General features: G+C 38.0%; 1 protein-coding gene across 1 annotated transcript in view; it reads right to left on the bottom strand.

Moving 5' to 3' along the window:
* The window catches only part of CACNA2D3 (calcium voltage-gated channel auxiliary subunit alpha2delta 3), a 665,237-nt gene that overhangs the window by 373,493 nt on the left and 265,937 nt on the right, over positions 1-25,807 (bottom strand). Inside the window, exons 6-8 of the mRNA XM_067544184.1 lie at positions 14,950-15,081; positions 11,745-11,805; positions 11,512-11,662 (exon numbers count right to left, since the gene is read on the bottom strand). Coding sequence (XP_067400285.1) covers positions 11,512-11,662; positions 11,745-11,805; positions 14,950-15,081 — 344 coding nt within the window. The remainder of the gene's footprint in view (positions 1-11,511; positions 11,663-11,744; positions 11,806-14,949; positions 15,082-25,807) is intronic.

The following is a 25,807-nucleotide window of genomic DNA, read 5'->3' as shown; positions in this document are numbered from 1 at the left end:
GCCACTTAAGCCTGATTCCACAGTTTGATGTGTGCGCGCAAATCCCTGTGTCACTGCAAGTTGAAGGCCTTAGAAAACGTGACAACCTCCTGCCTTTATTTGTTTCTTACATAGACTCTGTGCTTGGCACTATATTTAGCCAATCAATAATAACAACAGAATCTACCCCATCATATTTTAATCATGACCTTTTTTCCCAGGATTTCATCCATGTGATCTCTTCTAATTGCTGCAGCAGTAACACTGATTTCTTTCCAAGCCTATCACTACTACAAAGCACATGTATCACAGTTGCCTACCTTATAACAGGTTACATCTAAGCAGCCTAATTTCAGTCTGTTAGAAATCTACAAGGTCCATTTTCAGTACTATTTTGAATAAATCAAGTCATCACAGATATCCAGTAGCCCTGTGGCCTAGTTAGATTACTCCTTGTGTGCTTGCCAGTCTCCTCGTAATCTCTCCAGGACTGCACTTTCTACAATTGTGTGGTACCAAAGAAACCCAGAATGTCACAAAGATTATGCTTTTAGTCCCTTAGCAGTACAATTCTACAGAAGGGACTTCCTTTCCAGAAGCGTATGAATATGATTCAGAATGCTCACTCTGGCATCAAGGTTGCACAGACAATGCATGGCAAAAACATTCTCATTGTCATTATGTGCACAAGGCATAGAAGAAATTCATTTTTCTGAATCCCAGCCAAATTATCAGTGGTGCTATTTGAGTTTGTGGCTTCTTATTTAACTTGGCTACATTAGCATAAAAGTATTTACAGCAATCTTATGTATGGTATCACAAAAGAAATTGGATTGTACTAAACTGTGTAATCGAATATTTTATGTAATGGTGTTTTGCTAATAACAAGTATAAAATGAAAGCACTCTGTTACCTAGGAGTTCTTCCTGTGCTGTTCCGAAGCAGTCATATGCATACTAAAGAATCAGCTATATACAAAAATACTGCATCGTTCAATAGTAGTACTATTGTAGAGTTGTACTGTTCTGAACCATTTGAACATCGATATTTACTGCCAAGTGCAACTTACACGTAACTTTCCCCTCTTTTTGGTCAACCTGTATGATCATGTGCTGAAAAAAGTGTATTGGATGCAAAACTAGACAAAATGATTTTACTTCATGAAAGTAAAATTGCATAAACATGAACCTCCCTCCTCCAAGCCTAAGAACACCTACAAGAGGCCCAGAGTATCACCCATCCTCCATATAAAAACAGTTTGTTCCAGAATATGGGTGTTTACAGCCACCTCTTCAATCAGATAACAGAATAGCCCCACGATTAATCTGTAATTTGAGTGCAATGTTCACCATAGCAATATCTTCAGTATATTTGACAATTTCTGGTAAAGTGCACTATTATATTCAATACCATAGATGAATAAGGTCTACCTGGTTGGGGGCTCCTTTTGTTCTTTTACAACAAAGTTCCCTATGAAACACAAAAGCACCTTCCCCCACCTCAAACCCATGCTAAGACATGACTGAGATGATGAAAGCTGGAGAATATAATGGAGGTAATAACAGCTACTTGGATTGAGAGAACATATCTATCGTTGATCACCAACTCGGGACTGACTTTAGATCCTCTGCTCCTGTTAGGTGACCATATTACTGCAGTAACCAAGTCGGCTTTATACTTTTATAGTGAGCTAGGAAGTTGTAACCATATCTTTTGGATGTAGGACTTATTAATGTTACCCAAGATTAGATTGTTGCAATGAGCTTTACGCTTTAAGAGGAATACCTTAAAACCATTATAGACTGAAAACGGTGCCGTATACAGCAGCTTGCTAATTCAGGGCAGCTGCTTATTGGCGTACATGACATCACGGATCTGCACTGGCTGCCTGTTGGACTGCAGGTGGGGTTTCAGGTGTCAGTCAGGACATACAGAGCCCTAAATGGCAGCTTAGGACATGCCTTTCTCCTTGTGCCCTACTTCCATAGTTACAATCTGCAGAGATGCATGAGCTAGAAGTCTCCTCAATATAAGAGAAAGGAAGGGCCCCGGGACTCTGGAACTTGCTCTCCTCCTTGGTCCAAAATAGCCCAGAATTAATTAATATTCATTACCCTGCCTGAATGCATAGTTGCATAAAAAGGGATTATTAAAGAAACCAGGCAGAAAAGGTGAAACAGTAGCCTAGAAACTGAGCATCTCTTCAAACACAATAGCCAGGTTTATAGTCATGAAAACGGATTCCTGAGACCCAATGCTAGAGACAGGGCTGTTTGGCAAGGGCTGTGCTTTTTCCAGAAAATCTGGAAATGAAAAGACTCTGATCTGATAAAAGATCTATCCTACAGAAACCTGAGGAGGGCAGAGGGAGGGGAGTTGTCAATGTCTGCTGGCTTACAGAGACACTGATTGGGAGTCAGGGATGAGCAGAAAGAAAGCTGCAACTTGGTGCTCAGGGAGAACAAAGGGGCGCCACGGCCAGTTCGGGTCTACTCAGGGATTTGAGGTAAATGACAAGCATGGGTAAGACAACATGTAGGTTGTAGGTTTCTGGCATTTTAAATCCCCTTCTTTAAACATTGTGTACTTTCTGCAAATAAATCACACTTTGTTTTGAAAAACTTGCTTCTGTGCTACTTACTGCATGTTATTGCCGCCTACACTCCCAAAGAGAAACTCTGACAGGTACGAAGCTCCTTGGCCTTGCTGGGAATCACAGTTGGCTATCGGGGCATGCAATCCAGAGACCCAGATGAAAAGAAGTGGAGGCTAGAGTTTGCACCTTTCTAAGTGTTGGTAAACAGTCCCCCAAGACCCCAATCTGCTCCACCTCTTCCCTCAAGACCCAATTTCTTCTTTGCCTCTTCCCTCAGGCCCCACTCCCTTACCCACCTCTTCCCCCAAGGCCACGCCCCTGCTCTGCCTTTCCCCCCCAAGGCCCTGCCCCCGTTGCTCGCTTCTCTTCCCCCCTTTCCACATCACCTCAGGGAGCCTGCCTGCAGATAGGAGGTGGCCCCAGCTGAGCAGGGGCTGGCGCAAGTTAATTACGTGGCACCTGCACCTCCACCTGCCCCACAGTAACCAGGATTTTGGTTCGAGTGCCATTTACGGTTGCCAAGCCCCAAAAATCGGACACCTGGCAACCCTACATGGTATCTAGACACAGAAGCCAAAAAAATGGACTGTCCAGGTAAAAACTGGATGAGTGGCAACCCAGAGGCATGGACTTGTCACTTGAAAGAGGTTCATCTGGAGGTCTCAGAGGGGAAGCCTACCCTGGAACTGGGAATTATTGAATGAGAATTAACTGTTTATTAGGCCTAATGGCTTTTAGAAATATATTTATAGTGGGTGTAAATAAAGACAATACTGTACATTATAGGGACATAAGCCAAACCACATCTACAAAAATCCCACTTAAGAAAGAAGGGTAGTGCCATGATTAGGAGCCATACAAGCCCTGGAACCCAGTACAATAAAATTTAGTCACCTACAGTTTGGTACTTACCAAAACCACTCTAACATTAATGATCCTATATCAAATGACTTACTATTGTCTCTGGTTTACCAATCTTGCCTGCTGAACTGCAGAACTCCACAATTAACTGAGGAAGGACATGGAAAATCCCAATTTCCCTCCATCAATATAAAGTTGTTTAATCTCTTAACTTTCACATACCCCTACCACAACATTAATTTATCTAAAGTAAAAAGAGAAACTTCTGTGGTGAAACCTTTAGTAGTCTTAACTTTCAATCATGTTTTCAATATGTTTTCTTCTGTCATATATTCCCACATCCATATATGCTAATCAGTGGTGTTCCTTGTCTCTACCACACCTAAAATGAGCATCTGAGATAACAGAAAGTCTCCCCTGCACCATCCTTTCCCAGCTCCTTTTTTAAAATCTCAATCTGCTCTTATCTCCAAGGCAATTTAAAATGAAAAAAAAATTGTTTAAACCCAAATTAAATTTTTAACATTGCTGGAGCAAAGTAAAATAGGTGAGCAGCTGATCAGCAACTGAATCTAACCAGAATCACTTAGTCATAGAGAAAGACATGTAACCTAGCATATCACCTGCAATATCTGTTCCTTTTTGTGGAAATTGAGACTAGAAACTTGTGTCTGTTGTAATGTACATGCATTGTTATACTGTGTGATCACATAATGTTAATGTTTGAAAATATGGCTTGAGATGAGTGTGCAGCAGAGGTAAGTAAGCAGCTTCCATTCACCCAGTTTCCAAATTTCTCCCTCAAGAGATTTAACACAAAATCCATAAAGACAGATAATGAAATTTACCTGTGCTGTACTGAGCCAAAATAGTCTTCCACAATTTATACCCAGATTAGGACTGCACAAAGATCCTCAGACAGCCTGATACAGAGCATAACAATAGGCTCAAACCAGGGGAGGTCAATGCAATTTGTATTGATAAGGTTCCACCAGCCCCACCACTCTGTATATGTAGCAAAGATACTGTAGCACCTGTAACAGCCCATAGGCAGGAGCAAACTTATTACAACCCTACATGCTGGCTCAGGTTTGGTTGAGGAGATGAAATCCAACCATCTACACTTCACTGGCACAACGCCTGATTTATTCAATCAGGTTGAAGCGAATTTCACCCTTCATCTATTCTGAATGAATATAACGGCTTAAAAAGACGCAACTCTAGATGACCACAACAAACTCTTGGAATGGTTATAATGGAAATTCTGCACATTAAAAACTAGAGATCTTATTGCTGTGCCTTGAACTAACAAATAATTCTCTCCTCCTAATCAACTTTGCTAAAAATCATTTGGCTGAGGCATTTAAATTGATTTAACAATCTCATCCCAGTTAATGTTTTGTTCATTTAATGTACAACTTATGCTTCTGAAAAGCATTTTTTAAATTTCAGCATTGGACAGAATTAGCACTCTGGTTTTTATGATAATATTGTTAATTTTATGCATGACTTAGAGTTATACTTCAAAGCAAATTGAAAAAATATGTCTGTTCTCTTGTTGTTGCAGACATCTCTGTTCATGCACTGATGATCTGACCTTAAATTTTAACTTAGACTGCACAAAATCACTCTCATATTTCAACAATTCTTTTGTAATTCAATCATCTAGTCCATCAATTTTGGATAGATTTTGCAATAATCTACCCATGGAAAGCTAAAACGATTTTTAACGTTATCTTTTTATGGAAAGACCCGCATTGGATTTTTTTGTGTTCTGTATACACAGATATATTTAGAAAATAATTCAGTAAAGGATGAAACAAGCAATATATATCATATAAATACCCTGTCTACTAGACTATTTTTCACTATCCTATCTTATGCATACTTTAATTAACTGAATTTTTAATGAAAGTAATGTATAATGACCATAACTCCCACTATTGTTAATGAGAATTCTAGACTTAATTCTCTGCATGCAATTCTGAAAATGTATCAAAAGAGCTTGAAATGCAACTCCATTTCTAGACTTCTATAACTTTTTGAATAGTCTGATGTAGGGAAAGGGGTGGACAAAAATAAAAACCGGCACTACAAATTCTATGAACCTGCTTTTAGTCAGGCTTTAGCCCATCATCTGCTCTCAGTCCTCTCCTCCCTGCCATCTCTTACTTTCTTTAACTGATATGGTTATTGATTCTCTCCCTGGTTTTCTCTCCTCCACCCGTAACTCTTTTGCCCCCTCTATCCCATTGCAAGATCTACCCTGACAACCGTGATTCCTGGCTCACCCCCAACATCAGCCTCCCCCCTTCCTGCTTTCACACTGCATTGTCATTGGTAGAAATTCTTTGGCCAGCCTGACTTCCTCTACTATAAATCCATTCTTTCCCCCTTCACTTCTGCTGTCTTCCTAACTAAGCAATTCTACCTCTTCCACTTAATTGAATCCCATGTTCTTAATCCCACCTTTTCACCATCTTTCACTCAACCCTCAAACCTTACCCTCCTCCTGCCTCCACTTCCCTCTTAACACAGGGTTCTTGTTGATTTCTTCCAAGAGAAAGTGGATAACATACAACATGATTTCCTCCCCCCATTGCTTCTCCTTCCCTTCTTCCTTTCCCTCCTGCATCTCTCTCTTCCTTCTCCCCTTTCACAGACACAGATGTTTCTTATCTGCTTCCCTTTCTAACCCCTCCATTTGCTCCCATTAGCCAATCCCATCTCTTGATCATCCTTGTGTCTACTCTCATCCTTAACCTCTCACTCTCCTCTAGCTCTTTCCATTTGCATTACAAATTATCCCCTTCCATCTCTAAAAAAAAAAACAACTCTCCAAAACATACTTGATCCTACTGCCCCTCCAGATACTGTCCCAGCCTCCTTTCTGCCTTACATCTGTAAGTTCCCCATTTTCTTGTCCTGCTACAGTTTGTCTTAGTAATAAAATTCAACTACTATCTCTATGCTGGCTACTCACTGGTCTAGCTCTCTGCTGCAGACCAGTCTTCTTCTACCCAAACTAAAATCTCAATCTCTCTCTCTGATATCTCCCAGTGGAAGTCTAGCTATCAGGTCAAGTACAACATGGCTAAAACAGTACTCTTAATTAGGGCTGTCATTAATTGCAGTTAACTCAAGCGATTAACTCAAAACGAATTAACTCGGTTACAAAAATTAATCATGATTAATTGCTGGTTTAATCACACTGTTAAACAATCGAATACCAATTTAAATTTACTATAAATATTTTTGGATGTTTACTACATTTTCAAATATATTGATTTCAATTACAAAGAATACAAAGAGTTCAGTGCTCACTTTATATTACTTTTATTACAAATATTTGCACGGTAAAAAAACCCCCAAAAGAAATAGTATTTTTCAATTCACCTCAGAAATATGGTACTGTAGTGCAATCTCTTTATTATGAAAGTGCAACTTACAAATGTAGAATTTTTTTTGTTGCATAACTACACTCAAAAACAAACAATGTAAAACTTTAGAGGCTACAAGTCCACTCAGTCCTATTTCTTGTTCAGCCAATCGCCAAGACGAACAAGTTTGTTTACGTTTACGGGAGATAATGCTGCCTGTTTCTTATTTACAATGCCACCTGAAACTGAGAACAGGAGTTCGCATGACACCACTATAGCCATCAATAGTATTACAGGGTATTATTCGCCAATGTAGTTGCAAGGTATTTATGTGCCAAACAGGCTAAACATTCATATGCCCCTTCATGCTTCAGTCACCGTTGCAGAAGACATGCTTATGATGCTCATTAAAAAAATAATGTTAATTACATTTGTGACTGAACTCCTTTGGGGGAGAATTGTATGTCTCCTGCTCCATGGTTTTTCCCGCATTTTGCCATGCGTTTCATTTTATGGCAGTCTCGGATGATGACCCAGCATATGTTGTTTGATTTAAGAACACTTTCACAGTATGTTTGACAGAACACAAAGAAGGTACCAATATGAGATTTCTAAAGATAGCTACAACACTTGACACAAGGTTTAAGAATCAGAAGTGTCTTCCAAAATCTGAGAGGGACGAGGTTGGAACATACTGTTAGAAGTCTTAAAAGAGCAACACTCCAGTGCGGAAACTACAGAACCTGAATCACCAAAAGAGAAAACCAACCTTCTATTGGTGGCATCTGACTTACATGATGAAAATGAACTAGTTTCGGTCTGCACCACTTTGGATCATTATTGAGCAGAACCTGTCATCAGCATGGAAGTATTTCCTTAGGAATGGTGGTCGATGCATGAAGGGGCATACAAATGTTTAGCATATCCAGCATGTAAATACCTTGCAATGCCAGTTACAACAGTGCCATGCAAATACCTGTTCTCACTTTCAGGTGACATTGTAAATAAGAAGCAGGCAGCATTATCTCCCGTAAACGTAAACAAACTTGTTCGTCTTGGTGATTGGCTGAACAAGAAATAGGACTGAGTGGACTTGTAGCCTCTAAAGTTTTACATTATTTTGTTCTTGACTGCAGTTATTTAACAAAAAGAAGTCTACATTTGTAAGCTGAACTTTCACGATAAAGAGATTGAACCATAATACTTGTATGAGGTGAATTAAAAAATGCTATTTCTTTTGTTTATCTTTTTTATGGTACAAATATTTGTTATCAAAATAATATAAAGTGAGCACTGTGCACTTTGTATTCCGTGCTGTAATTGAAATCAATATATTTGAAAATGTAGAAAGCACCCAAAAATATTTAAATAAATGGTATTCTTTTATTGCTTAACAATGCGATTAATAGCTATTTTTCAAAAATCTTGCGATTAACTGAGACTTATTTTTTTAATCGTTTGACAGCACTACTCTTAATCTTCCCCGCAAAAGCTCTGACCACTATCTCCTTTTAGGATCATTGCAGACACCACCACCACCATCCTACTTGTTGCTCACACCCCTTATCTGGGTACCATCTTCAACTCAGACCTCTCTCTAGGTGCCCGCACCCAAGCTATCTATAAATATTGTAGATTCTTTCTGAATAACATCTTTAAGATCTGGCCGCTCCTATCCATCCACACAGTTAAAAATCTTCTCCGGGCTCTCATCTCAATAACTGCAACATCCTTTTCTCTGGGCTTGATACTGTAATCTTACCCCATTCATATCCATTCAAAATACACCTACAAAGATCATTTTCCTAGCCTATCACTTTGACCATGTCATCTCTCTCCTTGCATCCTCCACTGGTTCCCCCTTGCTCTGTCACATCAAACATAAGCTAATTGTCTTCACTTTCAAGGACCTTCACAGCCTGTCTCCCCCCCCCCCCCCCCAAAAAAAAAAAAAATATCATCTCTCTTTCACTATTGAGATGTCAACTCTGATGTCCAGTCAGCCCTGGATGCCAGCCTCCTTTGCCCACTCATTACATTTTCAAGGAAGCAGCTTCGTGCTTTCTCCCATGCTGCCCCTCATGCTTGGGAAGAGTTCCCAATAAGCATCTGCAAAACTACCTTACATCCTCCTTCAGAACCCTCCTTAAAATTCTCCTTTTCTGTGATGCCTACAAAAAACCCGAAAACACAGTTAAGCTACTGCGTGTGGAGATACCACTGCCAATCATGGTGACCAATATTCTCTCATTGTTTCTTTGACCGCCTCCACGTCTCTGTCTGTACCACCTGCTGTTTCTTTTTTTATACAGATTGTAAGCTCTTTTAGTTCTGTGTTTGCATAATGCCTCGAACAAAGGGTCGTGGTCAAGAACATTAACACAAATCATTATCATCATCAACTGAGGATTCAATTTTGTGTCTACAAATAACTGTGGATCCAAAATCTGCAAGCACAAGTGGAAGCAGTTTGATATCTAACTTCCTGTTTGTGCCCATTTTGTAGTGTCTAAGACTATATTGTGTAGAATGTAGCATAAAAAACACTATGCTCAAATAGTATAAAATGCCTACTAATATAATTAAAATAAAAACTATTTAAAAAGTGATTGACACGGTCTCAAATGAAGCATTTAGTAACTCTATAATTACAACAATAATACAATTTCTAAGTATATTTGGAGTTCCTATAATAAATCAAGCATACAGTAACTCTAGAATTATAAAAGAAAAAGTATATAGTTACTATAATAAGTTAAGCAACGTGCAGCTATATGGTTATTGTACTAAAGTAAGGTGTTCTACCACAGTTTTATTGCAAAGTCACTAGTTTTTATTCGTTTTTTTCCTAGGTAGATAAGTCTATTGGGTTTCTCCTTTAAGAAAATTCTTTTCATGAAAAGCATTTAATTTTCTTCCTGAATCTTTTACCATAACTGACACAACTACTGATAAGCATCATGATTACCCACTAAATATGGCTGTTAAAATATCTTAATTATTTAGATGACACATTTTTGCCACTTAAAACCTTATTTAGATTATTTAAGTTGATCACAGTTTTGTTGAAGAACAATAAACCTTTCTTGGTACAGAATGTAATTATGCCTTCCTCTTCTGTGAGTTTCTGCTAATTATGTAATGAGTAATTAAAGATTAATAAGAAAGATATTCTGAACTAACTGCCTGTTATCTGTTAAAAATACAGTAAGTGCTTGGATACTTAGGGTGTATTTAGTTCACTTTCCAGACAAAGGAGCTGCATCTTACTAGGGACATTTTTACTATATAAAGTGCACTTGCTTGTACCTGAAAAACCTCTTCACAATACATGGAATTAAATAGTTTGAAGAAAATCCTAGGTTTGATATATTATGATACAAACATAAAGCATTCCTAAAGCTATCAACAAAGGAGCACGTGTAAGCTATAAGCTAAGGGCAGCCACAATAAATAAGCTGAAAAGACACTCAACTTTGGCATGAACTTTTAGGGCTGGTTCCTGACACCCTTAATCATGTGACTAGTTCCATTTTGTTTAAGGGTTGCAAAATTAGGCTCTTACCTTGTAATTAAAAAAGTTACTGGGCCGTGGAAAATTAACTGCCACATCACACAGAAATAATGATAGCTATTAATGATTTAATGTATCATCTTTAGTTATACTGATAATGCATCTCATCAGCGCAACCTTGCTGCACCCATTCTATTTCTTGCAAGACAATGTCATATCATATGATCATATGGGAAACTGACTTAGAACCTGAATAGAGTATACTGCAAATGTATGTCCTCACATATGTATACTATGATACCTCAGGGATAAATATAATTTTACAGACCATTAAAGAACTTTGGTGACAAGTAACATATGAATTGTCATATTTGCCATTATTTGTTGTTGCTTTAAAAGTACAGAAAAAGGAGGGCTATTAGGAATAAAAGCAAAATGAAACCCACAGTGGTAATATGCAGATCAAGATAAGACAGGGCAGTGAATTCTACATCTTGCTTTACTTGCATCATAATTTTTTTTCTTATGTATCCAGCTGTTCTGGAGCCCAATTGCCTTGGGGGCTAAACACCATTCTTCATATCTCAGACTAAAAATTTTCAGGGTATCTTTGTAAACTTGCTGCGAGTATGTCGCAGCCTTAACTAAGGGGCTCAGACACTACCAATATATCGCAACTCATTTTTATGTCCAAAGCGTTCCTTAGGTTGCACTCTACTAGGGAAAACAACAGGAAAAAATGCATCTATGGGGGAAAAAAAGGTAGAACATGCAGATTGTGTAGAAAAGCTGCATAAAGTCACAAACCAGAACTGTGCTGACTGCAACACAGGCAATCATACTAGGTTATTATGGCAGTGATTACTGCAACTCCCAGATGACATACAGAAAACTCTGCCATCTGACACAGAAAGTAGTTATGTGTTGGGATCAAAGAGGGAATATGGCCCCAGATTTTCAATATGTTAAGTGAAAGCAAGGAAAAAGTTGCTTTGGAAGAAATCCAGAGTCTGTCCAATTATTGAGGCTCAGTGAAGTAGCTTGCCATGACACGGTCCTCATCACCGGTCCTCTAAATTCAATGTATTAATGTACATGGCAGGATGTAGAACATGACAGAGAATACAACACAAAACAATGAATTAGAAAAAAGAAGGAAAGAAAAATACAAAGAAACTCACAGCAATTATGTTGAAAAAGTCATCGTCTCCGAGGGTATCCAAAATAGATGATACCGTTTGCTTAGCAATTGTCAGACGGAGTCCTTTCATGCTGCCACTGACATCAACTAAAATGACCACGTCTTTTGGAGAAGTAGCTGCCTGTATGTACCTAGACCAAAAGGTAAAATGCTAAGTGATCTTATATTTTTTTATACATCTCAAAAACATATTGGTGGTTGATTGTTACCTACCATTTTCGATTTCTGCAATCAAATGCAATGACTCCATTCTCATCTGGTTCCCATTTAATTCCTATTTTTAAAAAAAGATTAGATTACAATAAATCAGAGGGTTCTGAATGTGTATCTTTGCTACTGATGAAAGTGGTATTTAAAGGATTCTAATATTTTATTGATTAAGCAGACATATTTAAATATCACATACAAAGAACTATAGCAGTTGCTGGTCACTGTGGTAGCTAATGCTGGAAAAATACTTTAATAAATAGGACCATGGGAAATGCAATCATCTTTCTCAGCTGCTTTCAGCCCACTGCAGGGTGAAGACCTCTTCACTATTATTCTGTTCATCCCACTAAAAGAGTGTGGCTTGAGCCTCGCTATCCTTAACATGGTAGCTGGCAAGAAAGTGACGATGCTAATCAAGTCAATTTCCCCACCACTCTTTCTACCAGGGCTGAACTTGCCAGGGACTGTCATGCTTGATGGCATCATTCACAGGTTGTGTTTCAGACATTTTGCCACAGACCACTTGGCTATGATGAGGTAACGTCTCTGACATGGGTCAGAGGAAATACAATACTAGTTTCAAATAAAGAACACCGACAGGCCAGACCCCCTGTTTTTAAATCAAGCTATTTCTGGACTTGCATTCAATCTCTAGCTCAAAAAAGGATCCTCTTAACATAACTAAGATGGAATTTCCACTATTGAAACGTCAAGGATCTGAAGATCCGAACTATAATTGAAAGCCTGTATAAACAGACGTGACAGTCATCAGCCAACCACACATACCTATATATGAACATTGAAGACTTTACACTCCAGAAAAGATAGCCTCTAACCTATCAACTAAAAGAACAGTTTCACTACTGGCTTGATCTTGAATTAGCGAAGTCAATTGGAGCTTTATCATTGCCATTAATGGGAGCAGGGTCTGGTGCTATGTAAGAGCAGAGTGCTGTGGAAGCGCCAGACCATTGTACTTTGTAGGAATTAAATGAGTGTCAATCAATGTATGTTTAAAACAATCCTTTGAGATAACCAGATGGCATCAGATAGAAGATGCTAAGAAACTGCAAAATAAAAAAAAGAATGAATGAATGAAGAGGAAATATGATTGCATCTGTAGACAGAGCAGAATATCCAAGCCGAGTATTATCTGAATGATCTGAAAGGTGAATTCTCTTCTTTTATCTTCTCACTCTACTTCAAGTTAAGAAATTACTTACCTTTTTGTGCCTCATGTAATTTTTTCAAGTAGAGAGAGCCAGAGACACAGAAACATTCCAGGTGTATCCCTAAGCATTTTTTTTAATGCCTTGAAATAAACAGGAACATTTTTCATGCCCTTCAGCAAAGACAATTCTCCTCTCTGATTGTTAACCTACAGAGAAGATTTCTGAACCCATGTTATCATATATGTGGAACTTTACATGATTTTTGTTTTTCTGCTTTATTACGTCCCAAATTTATCTCATCCCAAGGGGAGATGAGTTCCACAGCCCCAGGGAGAGGCTCTATTTAAGTCATATGAATGAGGAAATTATTTGCAGGGAAAATGCTAATTCAATTTGATTTAGAATAGAAATAAAGATGTGTATTAAATACTTTTATTTACCACAAATATGAAACAGCTCAACTATTCCAAAATTAGGCTTTTTACATTATTGTTAGCTGTCTGAATTCTATTTCTACAGTTGCAATGTTGGCATAACTGCTGCCTGAAGTCACATTTTCACAACTCCCAAGCAAAATTAAAACTTCCTTTTTTTATTACAAATTTAAATCCAGCAGAATTAAATAATATCGGATATGATAAAGCACTAGGCAGAAGAATGCCCCAAGGGTTTCACCTGTTCTCACCAAGAATAATGAGCATGTCTCTAATTTTGCAAACTTTTTCCCCACTTTGTTACGTGTGCACTAGCATGTATGCATGTAAAATGTTTACTGGAACCAGTGATGTCTCAGCTAGCAACTATGCCACTTCACTCTGAATTTCTATGTGCACAAGATGCATAAAAAGAAAATGTAGGCCTTGCAAATAGGTTTGGATTTTGAAATGGCAAAATTGCGAGTATTTGCTCTATTTCTTTTGTAATTTACATTCAGTGTATCAATTTCCTTGTTGTTTTAATACAAGGAATGTGTAAACAGTAAGACAAATGCACTAAATTAGGTAAATGTACAAAAACGTGTTTCAGTTTCAGGGTAATTACACCTGTATTCCTTCTTGGTGCCCCCTCGAGGGCACTCACTTAAGGTTTCTGGCTCCCAAATGTCACCTCTATAGGGTGAAGAACAGCATCTCTCCCCCTCCTGACCAGGGTTTTACGGCTGCACATCTCCCTGCCTTACATTGTGATGTCCCCAGCAAGGCTAAAAGCCATCGCCTCTGCTTTACTTTCTCTGCAAGGGCAATGAGTAATGTATTGCCAGCCAGCAGTTACAAGTTATCACAACGCTCTTTCTAAGCAAGCACACCTTTATTCTTAAGGTAAAAGCATTACAGAAAAAACATGTAAGAAATCAATAGAAGTTCCTATACTCATGCTAAAAGCTTACCAGAGGTCACCCATCAGTCTTATGGGGCCCAAGTAGGCCAAAGACTTTCCAACCCTTCTGCAGGGGGTGAGGCCCTTGGACAGACAATCCTGTCCATATATTGGATTAGAAAGAAGGCCCCAAATCAGTTTAACTACAAGCTTTTTATGCCAAAAGCCTTTTCTTTGTCTGTTGGTCTCTGGAAAATCCAACTTGAACTAGTATATGTGAGCCTTCCTAATGGTGGTACCTCTTTGGGTGGTGTTTAAAACCTAAATGAGTCACCTTTATTCACCCCCCCTCTGTTTTTGGTTTCTGGAGGAGCTGTGATAACCATCCCCCAGAGAGCAGAACACAATCATACATTCAATCCCTGCCCCAAAGTGATGCATACATTTAATACAATATGTTCCCCCCAAGATACTGAGTAAATGTACAGAAACAAGTGACAATATATTTGCTGTTAGGCAATTCCCAATTTTTTCATAATTACAAATACTAATTGGGGGTTGGGGGGAGGGACAAAAGTCTTGCTTTTTTCAGAACTGCTTTTCCCTGAAAATAATAAATTAAGTCAACCAATCTGTGGGTGATTATGGATATCAGGAACTGCAACACTAAATTTCTAATGGAAACCACCTCTTTATTTTATTTTAATTTATATGCGTACCTGGATACTGTCTAAAAAATCCCTTCGCACTTCCAAAATACTGCCATATGAGAGAAGGGTCACGGTCAAAGTTATCGACAAACACCTTGTTTAAGGATTCTGACCAAAAGACTCCATTTACGATAGCTGGATCTGAAAAAATAAAGAAGAGTGACACTCAGTTGATAGAATCCCTTGCACCATATCATCTTTGGCTGATTCAGTATCTAAAACCATTAGTTTGCTCATAAATCAAGTGCACTCTTTATATGTGCCTCCTATGAAATCCCCAGGTTTAGTGGGCATTTCTCCAGGACTCTCGGGATTCAGCACCAATTAACTTGGTGTATATGAGCTGCTGGGAACCATTTTCTCAGCCTTCACTTTCAGCATTCGGGAGATGAGACAGAAAACATACCTACTCTGAAGAGAGAGAAAACTTCCTTCAGTAGTCAAGAGAGAAGGATGAGGGGCAAATGTACTTCCCACCCAAACTAGCCTCCCAACAGCTAGTAAGGCTTGGAAAGATGGGTGTGATGATTTTACGCTGTACTATAGTATGTTGCTGCATAAATGGACCATGGGGTTGAATCATGATGATGCAATATCATCATGTATTAATGCAACATAACACAAATATTGGATAAAGTGGCAGAAAGTCATGATGTGATTATTTTGTGTCTCTCTGTGACTCCATTTCTTAATGAAGTTCCTTTGAAGCTGTTATAGGCATGCTTACAAACACTTTCAACACTATGTATTTTACCTAGTGAAAACATATACACAGATGTAGAAGATATACATATTAGTGATGTATATGTTGAAAGAATTCCAAGATATATATTATAGGTGAGAGTTAATTTTGTTAATTAGAATACATAACAGGAATGGTAACATCACTATTACTGTGAAGAGAATGAATTAATTGTAAGAGTAACAGATTATTAATTACTTTAACACTTAATTTACACACATTTTAAGGCTCAGAATTTTTCATGATCATAGTTTTTTTTTTTTTATGTATTCTCTATGAATATTTTTTGTTTAGTATGGTCACCTTAACTATATGTTAAAAGGTTATTTGTGGGGATAATATATATAATATTCCTGTCAAAAGATGATTCTATTTCCACATATATGACCTTGATGTGTACTCTTACACACCAACACTCCTATCTTTGCTGAAATCTTTAGAGGATGACCCCTCTGCATAGTAGGGATTTTTTTTAAAGTACAATAGAGTTTAATGTATGTTTAAAATCAGATATTGGTCAGCATGCACATTAGAAAGTGAAGTGTGTTTCATTTCCTGTTGCAGTATGTATGCATATTATCATTTACTATGATGCTACAAAAGTCATTCAAACAAATGCACAGCAAATACAGCATTGCACAAACTACTATGTGAAAAAACATGGAGCTTGGGTTTCCCAACACAGATATATTTTTTATTCCCCAAAACAGCATAGGACATGAAAGCAAACTAAAACTCTTCATGTGAGAAGAAATTAATTCTATTATGTTTGTTTTATTTTAATACAGCATGCTATTTCCAACCGGTGACACTTAAAACCCTAGGATTCCCTAAAAAAAAAAAAGAATTAAAAAAAGAGTCCTGTAGCACCTTAAAGACTAACAAATTTCTGTGGGCATAAGCTTTCGTGGGCTGCAACCCACATCAGATGCATGAAGTGGAAACCACAGATAGGAGGTATATATATACACAATAGGATACCGTAGTATTTTTGTATGCTGTAAAGTGGTTATTTATTATAAAAGTGACAAAGCAAAATTGAATGAATATGTTTGGAAGCAAAGTTATTTGAGCTGGATAGCAAATGTGATTGTGAAATGAGACACAATTAAAAAAAAAACTTTATATTCCTCATACACCTACAGGCAATGGTTTTGAAAAGAAAAGCGAACTTAAAATCTGAGTTGTAGTATTGTTTTAAAAAGCATGAACACACAGGCATGCACACATACATGTATACAAATTTGTTCATGAATTTGAAACACTTCCCCTAGAAAAACAAAGCTACGTTAAATCAGAGCTGTAATTTAAAAAAAAAAAATTAATTAAAAGCACATACGACACAGTTGTTCAAGTGTTTGAAATAATGCTTTCACTGACTTGTAAAATAATGGCACTGTGTATTGATTTCAGAAGATTGCTTAGAATGTGATTTTAATGGAGTGGAAAAAAGGTGAATTGTTTTCTATCCTTACATTCATCAAAGAAAAACACCAGGGGGAAAAGGGGAAATGTCTCAGCTACACATCTTTGAACTCTGCATTCATCTAAATATTTAGGTTTACATAGATGGGCTGTTGAAAAAGCAAGTTCAACAAAGCAGATTTTGTTTTTAAAACATGTCTAATGCAGTTAAATTTTGTCCTAGAAAATATATAAAAATCAAAACCTGTCAAACTAGAGACATACCAAACAGAAATTTGAGTTCACTCCAACAAATCTACTATATGAAAGTAAACCCATGCCACTATACAATTTTGGCGTTGCCTAAAGGTTATTATTCTGTACAGCACAAGCCTCAGGTGTTCGCTAGTTTACAGTTACTCCAGTAAGCTTCACTGAAACACCATGGCCTGAAATTAAGGATAATTCTTGCCTAACCTACAAAAATACATCATCAATTTGGAGAAATACACTCCTAATCTAACAAGAAAGCAAGCCTTGCATTCAGTCCTAATACAGCATTTGGTGATTAGATGACAAAAGTGACATGTTAGAATCTCGGCCATGTTCTCACCCCACCATACCGCCCAAGCTTGAATATTGTGATTCTAGTCCCACCGTACCATACGAGCTCTGTTGGAGGATCTGGATTACTATTAAACAGCACAATGGTTTCAATGATTCATTGCAGCAGCAATATTGCTAAGGTGGTCAGGAATTCAATTCTCACTTGAAACATAAAATTTAGTTTCAGGTTTTTTAGGGTTTATTTCTACGAGCATTTTAGGGGAGATGTCCTCTTCATGCAAAGTGCCTGCTCTCAATTTGACAGCTGAGATCCTTGAAGGTCCTTCTTTCAACAGCAAGAACTAATAACCAATCCACTGTCAGACAACACTGCTGTTTATGACTTAAATTTAAAGGCATCCTGGGGTTTCCCCACAATTTACATCCAGATTTCATGCCAAAAACGTGACATCATACAATCTCAATGGTTCACTAGATTTCTTCTATCTTGCATTCCTCAGAGACCCCAGAATATTATTGTTTGTCTACGCCCTGTCCCAAAGGTGCTCCATCACACCACCCCTCATCCCAGTGGAATAACGCAACACAACGTCATTTGAAGTCCATATGAGCTCAGGTTCCATTTTCTTGCCACAACACAACTTTCACTCACCCAGGCTGCAAAGTTCCAGTGTTATAATATGAAACCCTGACAGTAAGTATTTGAAAAATTATTTTAAAACAACATCACTGCAGATAACAAGTATCAAGGGAAAGTGACATTTATAAATTAAGACATATTGAAATATCCATGCTTGTAACTGCAGATTGATTAAGGATGAGCTAACAAAAAGCAGTCGCTTTAATGTGTGTATATATCTGTGCCACAGATCAGGAAATTCTGATTCAACATGGAAAATTTTACATAAACATGCCTGTTTTAGCATATTTTCTACATTACATTAATACCAATAATCACAACACATCCAAAGGCTGATCACTTAAAAGCATTAATCCAGTGACCCTGAAACAAATCAGAAACCAAAAGGGGCATTGAGCAGGGCATTTTAAAATAAGATGGAATAATTAAAAGTCTACCATGCCAATTAAAAGACAATCAGTGCTTTTAAAATGAATGCTAGATTGTCAAGAGAGAATTTACTGCCTTCCTGCATGTTGCACTTCTATTATGCGGACTGTACTGTTAGTGACACTCAGAGTGACCTGAAGGCGATACTTTATGCATCAGCCACTTTTACTTGGAAACATTTTAGGTCAGACTCTGCTCAGCCCTTGCAGAGATGAGTAAGGAAAGGTGAGGTGCAGAAAACTTATCTGCACTATGCCCCTCAATCAAGTCTCTACATTCCACAGACACACAGTGCTCCTGAAGTGCTAGCAACTGCTGAGGGGCCAGGAAGAGAAGGAGTGAAAGGTAGGAGCTATAGGCATGCTCCCCTCATGTGCTAAGAGCTCTGGGAATTGTGCTGTGGACATAATGTCCTCACGGTACTCCTGATGGCATGGTATGGCTATGCGCCACCCTCAAGGCAAGACTGTGGCTATAAACCACAGATCCATCGCTTATAATTGGCGCTTTCGTGTCTTTGCCAGCTAGCACACCTTACTCTTAAAGTAGAAGCACCCACGTCCCAATCTGGTTGTTGCGTATTCATTGGTATTTGGACCAGCTAGTCTTTGTGTGTGCGCCACCCAAACTACAACTGAGATCCATTGAAAAATCTCATGGCACATTGTCTAGCGGTATATATGTTAGACCTGTTGTGCTAGCCAAATTCCAATTCTGGTAACTACATTCTGCCAAAATTACCTCTGCTGTTTCATTTGGAAACAATATTTTTCACTCTATGTCCTGTTGTGAATTGCTGCTGTGTGCTGTTTGCATCCCCCAAAACAGCTATATTTTAATACCGGTCAAAGGGATTCTTTTGAATATTTGGGGGATGAAAAGCTTTATATAAGCAAAAAATCATTAGCATGATGCTATGAGGCAGACTGGAAAACAATAAATGTAAGTATCTTCTGCCATAATTCTTGAAACACAGATCCTGTTTTTGCAAAGCCACTTCTTGACAATAACCTTTAAAATAAAATTAAAACATTCTTTTATTCTCCCCTCTCCTACTCCGGCTGGCTTGCAGATATATATGATTTTATTTTATTGCCATTTGTATAGCTGTTATCAGTTTTTTATTGATGTTTAATATAAACAAAGCCCTCAGGCAAACAGATACATTGAAAGGAATCTGAAATATAATTGCCAAGGAACAGTACAAATGCTTGTAGAACTTAAATAGGTGTCATAGATATTATTGACCCTAAGAAGTAGGGCTGAAGGCTCAGCAAAGACAAACAAGGTGGGCAAACTGAAAGAATGCATAAAATGGAATGCACAAAGAAAGACTGACACTGGAATAAGAAGCATTTTGTTCACATGGTTCACAAGAAATTCACATGCATATTGAAATAAGTTAGATAGTTCTATGGTAAGAGGCTAATATTTACATTTTAAATAGTGCACTTTGCATTCTAGTTATTTCAGCAAACTGCACAATAATATGTTTATACTGATGGTGAAGTGCAATGACTCTGAAGGAAACACAGGATGGTTGTTCCCACAATGTTTTGGGCAAGTTGTCTTATTACTGAGAACAAATATTATCCAACATATTAGGCTTATCCCCTTTTGTATTCAATATACAATGTGATCCTTAACTTCTGCCTGGACAGCTTCCAGAGACATACAAAAGGTGCTCTCCCTGTAATGTCTGCCCTGAAGGACAGCAAATCAAACACTGCAGAACAATGTATAGTACCAGTCCTGCAGTGCCAGCAAAGCGTATAAGACCAAGTGCTAGAACGAGACTTAAAATCCAACACACTTGTGGCTCAAAAGGTGACAGAACTGCCAGCTAAGCCATGCTGACACTGACAACATATTTTAAAAACAACATGAGACTATATGACAGAAATAAATCACATCACTGGCACACAGATCACCAATATAATTATACTAGTTAACATAGTGCTTTGTATCTTAAGAGCACTGTACAAAAAATAACTAATAAATCCTCCACAACACCCCTGTGATGTACTTAAGTAACATGCAGAGAGTCTTAATGACATTAAAAGAGAATTTGCTCCTCAACACAAAAAATCTTGAACTATTCTAAACATTCTGAAGTCTGATAAATTAATACATTCTGGGTAATAGCGTGTACATACAATGCACCTTTTATCTGAGGATCTCAAATTGCTTAAGAAATGTATATGAAGTCTCCATTTCCCTGCAAGATAGGTAAAGATATCACCCACTCTAGATGAGGTGCAGCTTACTCTGAGGTGGAATACAGTGGGTATTTAATAGTGCATGGCAACAAACAATAGTTTAAGACAAGAAGTGAAGAATACCATATGTAATTGAAAGTAAACGAGATATTTAGACATTTACAAATGAATTACCCAAGTTGGAATACAGCCAGAGTGGACTTATTTTTATGAAAAATTTATGGAATTTTTAAAATTACCAAGGTGGTCTGGATCTCAGTTTTATTTTTCATTCAAAAGACACTATTTCCAGCTGTAAAGTGCTCCCTAACACCATGCTGAGGCACTGATTCAAAGATAAGCTTGCCACCTAATGAATAATAAAGAACACTTCCTGCCACACTTGGATGTACCCCAGAAGACTCCCATCCAACTGCTGATCCCTTTTAACCCTCTTTAAGCTTGTGAGATATAGTAGGATCACTTCATAAGGTAAGATGACTTCAGGCAACAGGACAGTTTCATATTTTCTGAGAAATACATAACACAGGTTTTTATTTTTGCAGGAATACTAATAAAAGGATAGCAATACTGAGAGACAGGTACATGCTTCTAAGAAAATGCATCACCATAGAGCTCTGGAAGGCCAAGGTCTGACTGAGCAAAGTGGAGAACAATGCAGAAGAAGAACAATAACCCAGCTCTCCAAGTAGGAAAGGAAAGGAAAAGTACAACCCTCAAGCTGAAAGAATAGGAGCCCAACATAAGTGCAGCAAATTCATCACAGAAGCAAAACCAGACTCAGAAACTAAAAGAATATGAAAAGCCAATTCTGACACACAGGAAATGTTTGAAGATGTTTTCAGGCAAAGTGGATGGAAATGCATCTATCATCTGCCAGACACCAGGAAATCTAAAACTATACTGATGGCATAGGAGGAAAAGGTGCTTGACAAACAATACAGGAAGCCAGTAGAACAATTGAAAATTATAGTAAAAGAAAGCAAATGTCAATGCTACTAAATGAAATCAACCATGCCATAAAATATTTAACGCACTACATACCAAAGGAGAGAGTTATAGCACAGCTGCTGTCCAAGTGATATATGACAAAGATAAGGTGCAGCCTTGGAAATAAAAGCTCAGCTCACAGAAACTCCTCAAGGACAAACCTGTCTACAAATCTTTTCTGTAACTGTTTTTAAAGCAAGCAGAAACTACATTTAAAAACAAAACAAAACAAAAAACCAAGCCCACTGAAAAGTAAGTGCTTATCATTATTGTTAAGTTATTCAATAGAAAAACATCCTGGGTACAATGTCTGTGGACTAAGGATATACTGTAAGGTACTTTGGAGCCTAAAAAAGAGATTTTTTTTGTATATTTTGCTAAAATGTATTAGGATCATATAGGGCTACTATCAAATAACAAGCCTCTACCAATATGCATAAGAATGTATCAATACGAGTGTGCTTGTGTGAATCTGGATGAGACACAGATCAGACATAATGTTCTCTGTCCTCAAAGACATAATGTTGTCAGTTGACTACTGTAACAAATCACTCTCTCTTATCTCCAGAATTCACTGGTCGCATAACCTGCCAATAGCTAAGATGCTTCTTTACAGGCCCTGTTCAGCTCTTCTTACCTAGGCAAAGCTCACACTGCCTTCAATGGAAGTTCTGCCTGAAGAAGTGTGGTTAGAACAAGCTTCTCTGATATGAAAATGTTGAGCTGCTTAAAAACCTCTAAAACTACTAATAGAAGATATGTAACTATAGTAAAGATGCATAACTGCATCTTGGGATGAATACATTATGAACTCAGAATTATGGATTCTGAAACACTATTTGCTCCTTTTGAAATGTGCCAAATAAAAACCATAAGAAAAAATATAGATAAACAAAGTGCAGACCTGTAAAAATGTCTTTGTGGGTTTTCAGTCAAACAGTATTCCTAGATGTTTTATGTTCTAGCCAAGTATACTAATACTAGACCACAAAAGCATGTTTTCTCTCTCTCCCGCTCTCTCCTGTCTAGGTTGTTCTTTCACACCACACAGACCCAAGAAAAATCAAAGTGAGGTCTGTGTTATGTAGCAAGATGGAGAAGCAAGTAATTACTGTATTCTAAAATAATAGAAAAAATGAAGAAATTGTAACTTGAAATGTGTATGTATCTTTCTGAGTGTTGATCTTTTCTACTTCACTGTAAACAAAAGCTACAATTGTTACATTCGCCATACAACCACTTCAGCAAATGTCTGGGCATATCCAATCCTGAGGGGTGTCAGAAACCCAGAGATATTATATCAGTTACCACTCAGTGTGAAGATTTAGACTACTTTCTAAATATACAGTTCAGGGCGGGGAATGGCACCGAGAGGAATCTTTTTTTTCAATCCAGTCAAAAACTTCTGTATAACTGTATAGCCATGAGTTTGTTTTTGAATAATTCATTGTATATTTCCTTCTATTGTGGGAGGCATGTGGGGTTTGATTTGTTTTGTTTTTCCTCTTCTTTAAATCAATAATAGGCCAAATCCAGCTTGCTTAGTGTCACACTGAAGCAAATAGAACTACTCAAATGAGTAGGGCCAACAGGGTTTAAATTACAATCCATTTTGTGTATATACCAACATATTAATTTTTGATGTTGTAATTGAGAAAGGTGCAGATGGCTTGCACAAGTATTTTATTTTGTGTTTTATTATTTAGAAGTGATAACTGTGTGACCCCACTCCCCCTGACTCAGAAAGAGATTGACTCATGTCTTTTGCCTTATTTTTACCTCTGCTTATAGTCTTGTCTAGTGATTACTTACAGTTCTGTGCTTTATTCACTTTATTCCTCATATATTTTTTTACTTGTTTTTTGTTTCTTTTTTCTTTCTGTAAAATGTACCTAACATTTAAAATGAGCAGTGTCAGAACTGAATGACGGACCAAAGAGGGCCAAAGTCTCCTATCAGTTATACCAGTGAAACTTCACTGAAGACAGTGAAGTTGCATGGGAGTAATGGCCTAGTATTATAAACCCATAAACTCTGTCTGTGGAGAGATTAAAAAATACATTAAGAGCTAGATTCTTATTCAGAATGCGTGCCTGGACAGGAGACTTAGGATGTAACAGCCCCTATTACACAGTTTTGCGGGCTACCCCGATCCAGGTGCGAAAGAGTAAGCAGGGCAATGTGGCCTCTTACTCCCTTCATAGCGCAGTGGAGCATTGGCTCCAGAATATCTGCTAAGTGATCAGAGTAGCTAAAGAAGCAAGGAGGGTTGGTGGTAATCCACTCATGGTACAGACCAGTGGTGAGTAATTGTCCCCCAACACCTGGGAGCAAGGAGGAAGCAGGGGAAGAACTATCACTAGGTCAAAATGCCTCTAGGGGTTATGCCTGATGTAGTGAATGTAGCTAACACACCATCCTTTGCTCAAGGCTGTGCCAAAAGTCAGACTCTAGCCCTAAATAACTAAACAACAGCTGAATCAAGGAATGTTATAGAGTAGGGGCTTTTACAGAAAAAAATCATGTGACTACTTAGCTCATGTTTGACATCTAGTTGCTACGGTAATGCGGCTATATTAAAAACCCATAGATTAACTAGAGACAGATAGGAAAGATAAAGCACAATACACATCTTGAGTGAGGATTCCAACATTTCCAAAATCCTGTAGACACTGTTTCAGTACAGAGAACAAAAACTGTGAAGCTAAAGCCATTTCCAAGAACAAAGCAATGACCTTAAGAGAGACTGGGAATAGGATCTGACACACAGGATTTGAGCAAAGCCAGATGTAACAAGCAGAGAGTTCTGTGCATCTTTGTACAATAGCCAGTAAGAACTAAAAGAAAGAAATGTGGGATGATAGGAAACTCTCTGCAATCTTAGCTAAATCCATCGGGATAAGGAAGGCCTTTTCTCAAGGGATGAAAGATGGAAGTGCTTTAACATGGGAACTCCACCATCACCAATCACACACTTCTTTATCTGAGCAGAGATTGCAGCTGGTAAAGCCAGAATGGTGGGAAAATGTGGACAGCCAGACTATTAAATGACACAATGGACCAGAGTTACAGGGAATTAGGATTGAAGGCAGCATAAAAGTGATTTGAAATAGCTGTGGTGCAGAGAAAACTGTTCTCTTGAATCAGACTGAAGAGCTACCAGCACTTCCGATAAAACCAAATTATTTGCCTTTAATGAGAAAGTTTTCATCTGACTGTGTCAACATAATAACCTAGACTTTCTGTTCTGTCCTCTGCTTTAGATGGAAAAGGCCCATGGATTAAGGAGAGACAGGAAAACTGGACAGAGGAGCTTATTTGGCTGGCTGCAGTAATCAAGACAGACACTGGAAAAGATCCAAGGAAAGATAGGGCTGGCAGAGTGGATACCAGAAACTCTGATGAACAAGACACTTTGAATATTCTGGACCTTGAAAACAATACTAATATCATAACTAACCAGGGAGGTAAAAAAATAAACAGAAAAGAAAACCAGAAAAGCAAAAATAACCACCCTGGCCTTCCCCATCCAAGTTATCTCAACCAGTGTCTCCTTTAGCCTATCACGCCCTCTCACTGGTGGTATATGCCCTACAGAAACAAAGGAAAAAAGGGTACCATTGGGATACAAGTATTAGGGTGTGCTTTTGCTTTCTTGTTCACTCTGACTGGTTGAGACTGTTTGAGACACACTTGCGTAACTACAGAGCACCCAATTGCCTCATGAATGTACCAAGCAACAGTTTACTACTGATTGGCCAGTGGAGATTCCAATTTACCTACATCTACATGAGGGATGATGACTGAGGCTTGATACTTTTCAGAGAGATAGGGAAAAGAACAATATCATTGTACCAGTCACTACAGGGAGAAGAT

The sequence above is a fragment of the Emydura macquarii genome, unplaced genomic scaffold, assembly GCF_026122565.2.
Source record: "Emydura macquarii macquarii isolate MOO-44397 ecotype Brisbane River unplaced genomic scaffold, CSIRO-AGI_Emac_v2 contig_968, whole genome shotgun sequence".
NCBI lineage: Eukaryota > Metazoa > Chordata > Testudines > Chelidae > Emydura > Emydura macquarii.
The sequence above is the reverse complement of the archived record's forward strand: the minus strand, read 5'-3'. Positions and strand labels throughout refer to the sequence as shown.